Consider the following 11,909-nt stretch of genomic DNA (forward strand, 5'->3'; position numbering starts at 1 on the left):
ATTGAGTTGATATCCTGAGTTATTTGCTGTAATTACGAATTAACATATAGGTTGCAACAATTCATGTCAAGAATTTTCTATAAAACTTCAAATAATCCTACTATTACAAAAGTTTAGTTTTTGGATTGTTGCAACATTAAAATATTAATGTTTAGGATGTTAGAATTTGATTTTCAAGATTATAACTTATACATAATCAAAATATCTGAATTGAAGTAGATAAAACTATAGAATTGTGATTGTTTAAATGTGTAAATAAAAACTTAATTTCACTTATTATCAAATATTTATTTAGGAATCTACCAAAACTTTTTTTGTTATATTCATATGTTGCACAATAAAATTTTAATTAAAATTCAGTTTTCCTTCAAAAAAGATTCACTTCTAATGCATTATTCTGAAGACTTATTTTTTTGTAATAGATTTCAATATTTAACTTTTTTGTACACGTTTTGTTAATGGTGTAATGATTTTTTATCATATGTAACAATAATGTGTAGCTTAAAATTAATTCTTAGTAATAATTTTAATTTTAGGAATAAATTTAACATTTTCTGTTTGTACCTTCATATAGTTTATTTATTCAAATTATTTTTTTTAACCACACCAATCTAACATATTAACAGCTAGTCTAGAGATTTCTATTTACAAATTATGCTAATAAAAGATGGAAAACTTTTAATAAGTTTCTCAATGTATTATGGGCACTCTCATTTAAATGTCACTCTGTCTTTATAAGGGATCTCACCTCTTCGACATTTTTGATCTAATGTTTCCTGTAAAAAAGATAAATACATAGTTTATAAATTAATGCTTATCTTAATTAATATGTAAAATTAAAAATACTTCAGAATAATAAATTTATAAAACAAAAACATTTGATAAGCTTAACATTCCATTCTTGTGTTNGTAATGATTTTTTATCATATGTAACAATAATGTGTAGCTTAAAATTAATTCTTAGTAATAATTTTAATTTTAGGAATAAATTTAACATTTTCTGTTTGTACCTTCATATAGTTTATTTATTCAAATTATTTTTTTTAACCACACCAATCTAACATATTAACAGCTAGTCTAGAGATTTCTATTTACAAATTATGCTAATAAAAGATGGAAAACTTTTAATAAGTTTCTCAATGTATTATGGGCACTCTCATTTAAATGTCACTCTGTCTTTATAAGGGATCTCACCTCTTCGACATTTTTGATCTAATGTTTCCTGTAAAAAAGATAAATACATAGTTTATAAATTAATGCTTATCTTAATTAATATGTAAAATTAAAAATACTTCAGAATAATAAATTTATAAAACAAAAACATTTGATAAGCTTAACATTCCATTCTTGTGTTTAAATTTTGTGAATAGTCAGATAAATTTATATTTTAGTCAGATTTTATGAGATTTATACATTATTAATATTTTAGAATAAATTACATAAATGATAAAAATTTTTGAATTTATATATTATTGATATCTGCATTTGAAACAAATTCTATGCAAATACATATAAAAAAAAAACACATGTAGAAAAACTGGAAACAAATATACCAATACCAAATCTTACACACTTTTCCAGAACTAGTTTAATCAAAACAAACATTTTTGACCCTGTTCATAAAGGATGGAAGGAAGGATATCAGGGACAGTAAAATTTGGAAAAACATTGCGGATAGTAAAAGAATGGTTATGGGATAATGACATCACATTAATTAAGCAGATAAGAGCTGTTTTGTGGAGAAGTGTGTAAGGTGTAGTGGTATTGATAAATGTTAAATATGCTTGAGTAACTATCTCCTTCTCAGCAATGTTAATTATAATAACAAAATAAATAAAATAAAATATGTCCCTATATATGCTACAAAAATTAAATAACATATTTTTACATGCATCTAAATCATAATATAACAACTTATAATCTCCAGTTCCTATTTTATGGATTATTGAAACCCATACATTTTTCTATTTTGTATTTCCATGCTGTTGGTAATGTGTTTGCATCCTTTTCATTTAAACATCAGTTCCTCATTTTACTTTTGTATATCTCTATTTTTTCCATTTCCATCGCTATAGACGGTGAGTGCACCGTTCTTATGATCTTCACTTCATCCCACTTAACTATTGCTCCGTCCGCCTGCGCCATGCTTGCCAATATCGTGCTGCTATTAAGTCCTTTATTAACACTGTATTTGTGCTCTTTTACACGCACTGCAAGGTTTCTTCTGGTCACCCCTACATATTCTTTATCGAATCCTATTTGTTGGTTTTCATATGGGATAGTGTACACCCCCCGCTTGCTCTTCCATTTTTATTTTGTCCTTATCGTTCCTTAATAATCTATATATGTTGGGTGCTCGTTTGTAAATTATCTTTGTGTTTTTGTATTTTCCTAGCTCATCCACAGCTTTTCTTGTTTGTTCATTGTATGTGAACTTGTTGAATGCAGTTGTGTTGTTATCTGTTGTAGTTATAAGAAGTTATGGGAAACAAAAAACTACAAGGCCTCTGATTGTGGACGTTTTGTATCCTAAACTCCTTGCTACCTTTTGTATTCTATCCATTTCCTTGTCATGGTCTTGCACATTGGTGCAGTACAAGAAGGCCCTCTTGATAAGTGCCTTAAATGCAGACAGTTTATATCTATACGGGTCCTTCGACCATGAAGGTATGTATAACAGAGCATGTAAAGGTTTCAAATATACTGCCGTTCGTATACTTCCTAGTTTAAACTCCATGTCAATGTCCAAAAAATGGAGGTTTTTTGGCTTTTTTGTTCCAATTTTAGTTTCAAACCATGGTCATTGTTGTTGATTGCATTTAGGAAATCATTAATCCATTGGTCGTCTTTCCAAATTATCAATACATCATCCACGTACCACTTGTATAATATGATGCTTTCGGAAAAATCTTTGAGGATGTTCTTTTCCAATTTTCTTATTACTAGTTCACATAATAGTCCTGATATAGGACTTCCCATTGGGATCACTTTCTTTTGTTTGTATACTATACTATTCCATTGAATTTAAAAAAGGACTGAAAACAAACTAGGTTTGCCAAATCCTGTAGGTTTTCCAAGTATGTCTCTACCTCTTGATTTTGTTGTACCATGAATTCAATTAATTCGCTGTAGCAAGAGGATAGATTTATAGAGGGGTACAGACTCTCAAAATCCATCACTGTTCCTATTTCATCGTTCATTAAATTTAAGTTTTGTATTTCTTTTACTACTTTGGTTGGATCATGAGTCACATAACCATTATCTTCCATTTTTCCTTTTATGTATTCCTTTAATCTTTTTTCCAGTGTGTACGTTGGTGCGTTACATCTTTCTACCACAGGCATTTCCTTATTTTCTTTGTGCATTTTTGCAAATGCGAATATTCTAGGCATCTGTGGATTGGGGTTATGTGATTTTTTAGGAACGTTAAGACCGACGTTAGTGGTGTTTTTTCAAGTTTTTTTAACTTTCTTATCTGTGATTGCTAATATCTTTTCATCTACAATTTCACAATCTGTTTTTTTAATATATTCCTCCATTGCTTCATTGTAGCGCTTTCTTTCCATAATAACCATTTGTTTGGTTTTATCAGCTTTTGTAAACACTAATTGATTCTTGTTTAACCATTCTTTTGTGTATTTTATCTCTGTTTGCTCTTTTTTGTGTATCTTTTGTATCTTCTTTTCATCGTGTATCATTTTCCATCTTAAATAATCTTTCTCTACATTGCTCAAGTCAATCATCCCCCTCTCCATTTCTGCCATTGAGGTTTGCCATATGTTTCTATTGTTCAGTACATAATTAGGCCTATTCTTTAACATTTCTTTCACCTATTTTGGAACCTCACAATGGTCCCATAAGATATACGGTGCTATATCCTTTTCTTTTTTGTTTGGAGTTTGTTTCTTTAAGATCCAATCCATTTTTCTTTTGTACTTTTTTGTAAAGTGTTTGTACCCTGTCAGCCAGTTTCGCTGTTCTGTTATTGATTTCTTGCAACCAATTTGGATTTTCTTGGTAAATTTCGTTTTCTAATTCAATAAATTCATTCATTATTCCGTGTATTTTGTTGTTTAAAACTTTGATGGATTTGTGTAAACACATTTTTTGGAACCTCTTTTTTAATGTCTCACATTCTTTAGGGATGCTCATCCTTTATATGGATGTCGGAAATACTTGTTGATCCGTGCATGTTTTTTAAAATTTTAACTTGCTTCTATTTTTGACTATTCCCAATGCTATCTTTCTATAAAATCTATATTTGTTGGCTGGTGCCACCATTGAAACTATCTCTCTCCTCCTCGGCAATGTTAATTATAATATATGAACACATCTGAATTCTACTTGCTGAGCTTTTTCTCTTTATTGAAAATAAGGAAAATAAGGAAATGCCTGTGGTAGAAAGATGTAACGCACCAACATACACACTGGAAAAAAGATTAAAGGAATACATAAAAGGAAAAATGGAAGATAATGGTTATGTGACTCATGATCCAACCAAAGTAGTAAAAGAAATACAAAACTTAAATTTAATGAACGATGAAATAGGAACAGTGATGGATTTTGAGAGTCTGTACCCCTCTATAAATCTATCCTCTTGCTACAGCGAATTAATTGAATTCATGGTACAACAAAATCAAGAGGTAGAGACATACTTGGAAAACCTACAGGATTTGGCAAACCTAGTTTGTTTTCAGTCCTTTTTTAAATTCAATGGAATAGTATAGTATACAAACAAAAGAAAGTGATCCCAATGGGAAGTCCTATATCAGGACTATTATGTGAACTAGTAATAAGAAAATTGGAAAAGAACATCCTCAAAGATTTTTCCGAAAGCATCATATTATACAAGTGGTACGTGGATGATGTATTGATAATTTGGAAAGACGACCAATGGATTAATGATTTCCTAAATGCAATCAACAACAATGACCATGGTTTGAAACTAAAATTGGAACAAAAAAGCCAAAAAACCTCCATTTTTTGGACATTGACATGGAGTTTAAACTAGGAAGTATACGAACGGCAGTATATTTGAAACCTTTACATGCTCTGTTATACATACCTTCATGGTCGAAGGACCCGTATAGATATAAACTGTCTGCATTTAAGGCACTTATCAAGAGGGCCTTCTTGTACTGCACCAATGTGCAAGACCATGACAAGGAAATGGATAGAATACAAAAGGTAGCAAGGAGTTTAGGATACAAAACGTCCACAATCAGAGGCCTTGTAGTTTTTTGTTTCCCATAACTTCTTATAACTACAACAGATAACAACACAACTGCATTCAACAAGTTCACATACAATGAACAAACAAGAAAAGCTGTGGATGAGCTAGGAAAATACAAAAACACAAAGATAATTTACAAACGAGCACCCAACATATATAGATTATTAAGGAACGATAAGGACAAAATAAAAATGGAAGAGCAAGCGGGGGGTGTACACTATCCCATATGAAAACCAACAAATAGGATTCGATAAAGAATATGTAGGGGTGACCAGAAGAAACCTTGCAGTGCGTGTAAAAGAGCACAAATACAGTGTTAATAAAGGACTTAATAGCAGCACGATATTGGCAAGCATGGCGCAGGCGGACGGAGCAATAGTTAAGTGGGATGAAGTGAAGATCATAAGAACGGTGCACTCACCGTCTATAGCGATGGAAATGGAAAAAATAGAGATATACAAAAGTAAAATGAGGAACTGATGTTTAAATGAAAAGGATGCAAACACATTACCAACAGCATGGAAATACAAAATAGAAAAATGTATGGGTTTCAATAATCCATAAAATAGGAACTGGAGATTATAAGTTGTTATATTATGATTTAGATGCATGTAAAAATATGTTATTTAATTTTTGTAGCACTCATAGGGACATATTTTATTTATTTAAAAATTCAAATCAAAGTAAAATTCGAATGAATGGTTCCATTTTGGAACAATAACGGAAAACCTGAGGATGGCCTATCCAAATAGGCTGAAAACGTTTGAATAAAGAGAAAAAAACTCAGCAAGTAGAATTCAGCTGTGTTCATATATTATAATGCTTGAGTAAATTATTATAGCAAGGGAAATATCCATATACATAAAACCCTATTCGATATGCATAATAAAATACTTAACTATAAAGTATTGAAGTGCATTTAAAAATATTATTCCATAGAACTCAATTAAATTCTATATTTTAATTTTTAATTTTATAATATAATTGAGATGGGTTGATAATGATAATAAGCACAGAGCCCAAACAGTTAGGAGTTGAAAGTTGAAATTTGGTATACAGTTAGGGTATGTCATGAGAACGTAGACTAAGAAGGGATTTTTTGAAATTTCCCCCGTGGGGGAGAGGGACAGGATTAAGGCTTACTGTGAAGAACTCTGCTTCTATTATACTATTTTAGATGTGGTTTTTTGTGTTTTTCATTGCATTTTAATAGGGTATGCCGTGAGAATGCACATTAAGAAGGGATTTTTTGAAATTCCCACCGTGGGGGGAGAGGATTACCCCAAAGAACTTGGCTTCTACTGTACTATTTTAGATGCCTTTTTTGCATTTATGTGGAAAATCGAACATATTTTTAGACCCTTCTAAAAATTCTCAACGATATTTAGTGTTCCATTGTATATAAAGTTGACATGCAAAGCGCATGTGCACAGGTTTGCTTTATTTGAACTCTTTGTCTTAATGTTCGATTTTAAGCTTGAATTTATATTTATGAATGATTCTGGAAGATCCAGCTTATTTTTCAAATTTATTAAACCTGAAGAACCCAGGAAGAGTTACAAAAATGTTTATTATTCATCACTTAGCGGTACTACGCACCAGTTAGTGATTGTAGTGAGTCTTAATTATTGTTATCTCAGTGTGGTAAGCAGATATCTAAAAATTTTCTAATTAGTCTTTGAAGAGGGGGACCTAATTCTTGCACTCGGTGAAGATGGGTAAGATCGGTTATAATTTAATAATCTTAAACTTTCCTATTGTTACTTTTTGTCCAAGCAACACCTGGCTCATCTGCTAGTTTTGTAATAATCCAGTTAGCTCCTTTATTAGTTATTTTCTGATTAGATGATAATGACAAATACCAAATAACATATATATATATATATATATATAGTTAAAATTTGATTCCAAAAAACAAAAAAGAGTTTTGGAATACACATTCAATCACTGTAATTAATTTTTAATAAGCATTAATGATCAAAGACAAAATTATGCTATTTTTCAAAATAAATTTATTAGTAATTATAAAAAAACATAAGAACAGAATTTCTCAAGATTTTACTACAGTTAACTCTCAATATGGTGTTTAGCAGTAATCTTTTTTAGAACCCAGTTATACCAAAGAAAACATGATGTGTAAACATTGTCCATAATTAACAAACCACATCAGTCCTCAGTTAATGCAATCATTCTATCATCCTCATTTAAAGTTTATCTGTATTTAGAAATTAATTTAGATTCTATTAAACTGTTTATTATTTGATAAGTCAGAAACTATGATATTTTCCTTAGACACTCTTGCAGTAGCACAACTGCCACAACTGCCATTGTGAATGCTATAGATATCACTATTTTACTTCTCTTACAAATTACATGAATTATTTTAAATTTAAAATTTTTAAAATCAAACAATCAGAAATGAATAAATTATATTTAAAACATTTTTTAAGTTAGAATATTTATAATTCATTTTATTTGTAATTTTTATCACTTTATTTGATACAATGTATTCATTTTCATTCAGATCCAAATTTCAATTATGCGTAATTTTTTTGATTTTAGTAGGAAGTAGAGTTCATTGTGTGAAGTGTTATTACTAGTTTTTCTTTTTTCTAGTGCTTTCAATGAATATATTTTCGTTGTCTTCAGGCGAAAGAAAAAGTTTTATTTAGCCTGAAGATGACGAAAATATATTTGTTGAAAGCACTAGAAAAAAGAAAAACTAGTAATAACACTTCACACAGTGAACTCTACTTCCTACTTGGTGTGAGTTTCATACTAAATTATATTTTTTGATCTTAAACATTTAATAGAATTTTTTACTTAATATTTTTCTAGCATTCAGTTTAATGAAAATTTGATTTAAAAATTAATATTACAATCTGATCAAAGTTTTCCATAGTATTAATACTCAAACCTTTAAAATACAGTACAGTTTAATCTACACAGAAGTCCGACATGAATTTAAATTTTCATTGTTCTAAAATACAAATATTCAAAATCAACTTGTTCTGAAGGACATTTCAGCTTTCGTCCTTTTTAAATTGAAATATGTTTCTTTCTGTTCCAAAGATTATCATTTAAGACGACCAAAAATGTTAAAAAATAAAAATTAGTGTTGCAACGAATAGTATATTCGGCCTCAGGCCAAATACCGAATATTCAGCCAGGAGCATGGCCGAATATTCGGCCAAACTATTCGGCTTGATTAACGCACGTACGAAAATGTGCAAAGCACATTATGGCAAGGACCCTGCTCTCTATTGGCCCGCTGTCACTACACTTCGTCAATCACGTTAATTCTTGACAGTTGTAGCAGACAGACAGGAGCGTAATGGCAGTACTGTATGTGATAGATGATATCAAATGTGGATAACAATGAAATGACCTACACGTGTAAATAATGGAAAAAGAAGAGAGAAGGACCGCGAAGTGAAAATGTGAAAATAAATATGAAATTGAGTTGATAACATAATCGAACAAGTCGAGGCAGCTTATTGGCGCGAAATTTGCGGCCGTCAATGTCAAACAATTGTTGTCATAGACTTCGGAAAGCTAAATGTTTGTAACGAAAGAAACTTAGCGTGCATGGGCGAAAGCCTGGGGCCATTCGAGCTACCAAGCTGTCTTGAATCTGTAAAATCATAAATGTGACTTATACCGTCATCCTATCTGTCTCTTTTCTCCGTTATCACTAGGCTATGAGTCACGTAATTGTAAAATTGGAAATCTACGATGGAAAAGTGACAAATCGAAAGTATCATGAGCGTGTATTATGATGCATGCATACGTGGACTAGAGCGATAGAGGAAAGAGAAAGGGAAGAGCGCTTAAAAAGGATAGGCTAGGTCAGACCTCAGATGTGTAACGATTCTCACACAAATAAGTGTGTACGTCTGCTGATCTTTGTAATTATAAATTGCGAATACATGCGACTAATATTTTCTTTTTTATTTTGTGCATGTTATAAGTTATAAATAAATATAAACAAACAACACTAACCCGATAACATTAAATATAAATACTAAAATGATTAATTTACTGTGTTTTTGTTATTTCTTACTCCTGTTTTTAGGTATTCGGTATTCGCCGAATAGTGATTAAATATTCGGTATTCGGCCGAATAGTGAAAAATAGGCCGAATACCGAATAGTAACCGAATATTCGTTACATCACTAATAAAAATGCATTTTAAAGGTTTGAATAGTGTACCATGGCTTACGATAAATACAGTTTTCAGAGAACTGTTGATCAAGTTTGTCATTAAATATTATCATGTATCTGAAAATATTTATATAAGAAAAGTAAAAATGATTAACTTTTATATAAAAATTATTTTAAATATGACTTACTCTATCTCTATACAACAAATATGCATAACCAGCCATTGCACCAAGAATTCCAAAGTATAAAAATGAATTCTTTACTGTTGGTTTGAACTGATCATATACTGTAGCATTCATAGACATAAATCTTTGAACAGCTGGATCAAACTGAAAATAAAAAAAATACATTTTTTAAAATTTACAATTTGTCATATACACAAACAATAATGAAATTTATATTGACTTCTGGTAAATAAATCTGCAGGGATGTCATTTTGAGTCATCAAATGAGGAAGAAATAACAGGAGTCGTCATGGATGGTTGCACAGATGGTTTACAACAATGCTTCCAGAAACTGTACGAGCACCGACAAAAGTGTATTGTTGCTCAACAGGATTATTTTGAAGGCAGTTGTGTGTCAGTATTTTAAACTATTCAAGACAAGGCACCATAAGTCAAGTCCCAGAATTTTTGGATCCTATCTCATACTAAAGTTTAAAACTAAAGAAAATAATTTTTTTTGTGGTAGCAAGTCATATACTGTATAAGCTAAACTGCTGAATTTTTAAGCTTTATTATATTCATTTTAAAGTAATTATATTATGGAATTGGTTGGGCTTATTCATCCTATTCACTCAAAAATATTAATGTAAATGAAATCATATTAGCAAATATTGTTGAATGTTTATTATGTTAGATTTTCTTTGCCAGAACTTATTGACATCATGTTAAGCCTGTACTATCCTATCTGAGCAAAAAGATCAAAAACGTACTATGGATACAGAAGATTTTCTCCAAAGTTTTCCTTACATTCTTCTAGTTTGACTGAATACATATAAAAATTGTTTCTCTTAACTGCTTAATAGGAGAATCTTATATCCTATGTAATGGCAGTCAACTCTGCCGAGAGAATGTTATTTTTTGAAGAGCATAGAGAAGACACTAATATATTATTGCTTTGAAAGGTTTTTTGTGAATTTTTACAAAAATTATAACCCATACATTAAACAAGTTCATTTTATTTATTATGAGATGTCTATGCAGCATCAACTCTGTGCACTAAATATATGTCAGTAAGCAATATCATGTTGATAATATTTCACATCACAAACATTTATAGTCCCTATTATAAAATCATTAAATTTAAACACTTTTAGGATACCATTCTAATTTTTACTTTAAACTTTTGTTTTTTGCAAATCATTTAACACTGCTGGAAACAAGTCTTGGAGGATCATATGTGGTGGGGAACTGGCTCATGCCTATCAGGACATTCCAATTTTCAAAACGAGCATCGAGTGTCAAAACCAACAATTTGACATCACCGACGACGTTCCAACTTCGAGTACGAAGTGTTTAGTTCCCATAATTCCATTCTCGGCAAAATGGATTCTATTCAAATGTCATACCAATTACCCATAATTTGTCAGAAAGTGACAGTCGACGTATCTGTCGAGAGCCAAGCGTGTCGAGTCGGCGTCGACAACGACGCAACTTCAACGTCGAAAAAAGGAACGACTTTTACCGAACGTCGAGATCGGCATTGAAAATTGGAATGTCCCGTACGGATCAGATACGGCCCAGTGAGGAGGAATTTAGGATCCAGGATCCAGATATGACTCTGGTGAGGAACTATGGATCCAGATATGGCCTTGGTGTGGAACTGATGGACTCATGGCTAAAGATGTAGATATGGCTCTGATCTGGATCTGTAGTTTCTTCTGATGCTTTCGCTCCTGTACAGAATAATTCTGAACGAACGGAAAAGTAACATCTCGCACTTCAATTAATAATTTCATGGTATAATAAATTGATTGGCGTAAACACATTCTCCCTCACAGCAGCGATTACATATTTAAACGAACAAGACTTGGGTGTAATTTTTACCAATACTCCGCCAATGGGGCGATGAGGATCGGTAGCCTTCTTCATATATTCTCTTCGTAACTTGGCTTTTAATTCTGCCCTTTTTTTAATTCTCTCTTGCTCTGCTCGATCCTCGTAGATATGATCATTGGCCATCTTGGCATTAATACGGCAGCCGACGAGCACGTTTTATACCATAAGCCAAAAATTACGTTCAGAGTAAAAGGCAAAAACAATTTACGAGTACCAATTTTTAAATCGAGTTACAATTTATCGGTGATTAAAATTGAAGTAATGTTAGGAAATAATTAAAAAATTTTTTAAATGAATAAGATGCGGGATTGTTTCCTTTTCCTTTCCCGCTTAGCAACCAAAATGGCGGAAAGCTGTTCGGTTCATTTGTAAAACGTAATGTTATGTGCGATATGCAAGCCACGCATTGTCTCGATTATCGAATGGTCGATTAAAACATAGAAATTATTATC

At 31.2% G+C, this 11,909-nt stretch overlaps 1 protein-coding gene across 1 annotated transcript; it reads right to left on the reverse strand.

The window, feature by feature from the left end:
- Positions 1 to 960: 960 nt before the first annotated feature.
- Positions 961 to 11,615, reverse strand: LOC111628400. The gene is made up of 3 exons (XM_023372178.1): positions 11,446 to 11,615; positions 9,586 to 9,726; positions 961 to 1,222 (listed from the first exon to the last, which is right to left on the reverse strand). Exons 1-3 carry the CDS (start codon positions 11,578 to 11,580, stop codon positions 1,157 to 1,159), a joined length of 342 nt encoding a protein of 113 aa, XP_023227946.1. The 5' UTR covers positions 11,581 to 11,615; the 3' UTR covers positions 961 to 1,156.
- Between the last annotated feature and the right edge of the window lie 294 nt (positions 11,616 to 11,909).

Source organism: Centruroides sculpturatus, unplaced genomic scaffold (genome assembly GCF_000671375.1).
Source record: "Centruroides sculpturatus isolate CEXI.00-Female unplaced genomic scaffold, Cexi_2.0 scaffold65, whole genome shotgun sequence".
NCBI lineage: Eukaryota > Metazoa > Arthropoda > Arachnida > Scorpiones > Buthidae > Centruroides > Centruroides sculpturatus.

Coding starts and splice junctions, on each gene's coding strand:
- LOC111628400 (XM_023372178.1), bottom strand. CDS start 11,580: ATGGCCAATGATCATATCTACGAGGATCGAGCAGAGCAAGAGAGAATT. Junction 9,727..11,445: donor GCCCCATTGGCGGAGTATTG/GTAAAAATTACA, acceptor TTTTATTTTCAG/TTTGATCCAGCTGTTCAAAG. Junction 1,223..9,585: donor ATTTGTTGTATAGAGATAGA/GTAAGTCATATT, acceptor TCTTTTTTACAG/GAAACATTAGATCAAAAATG.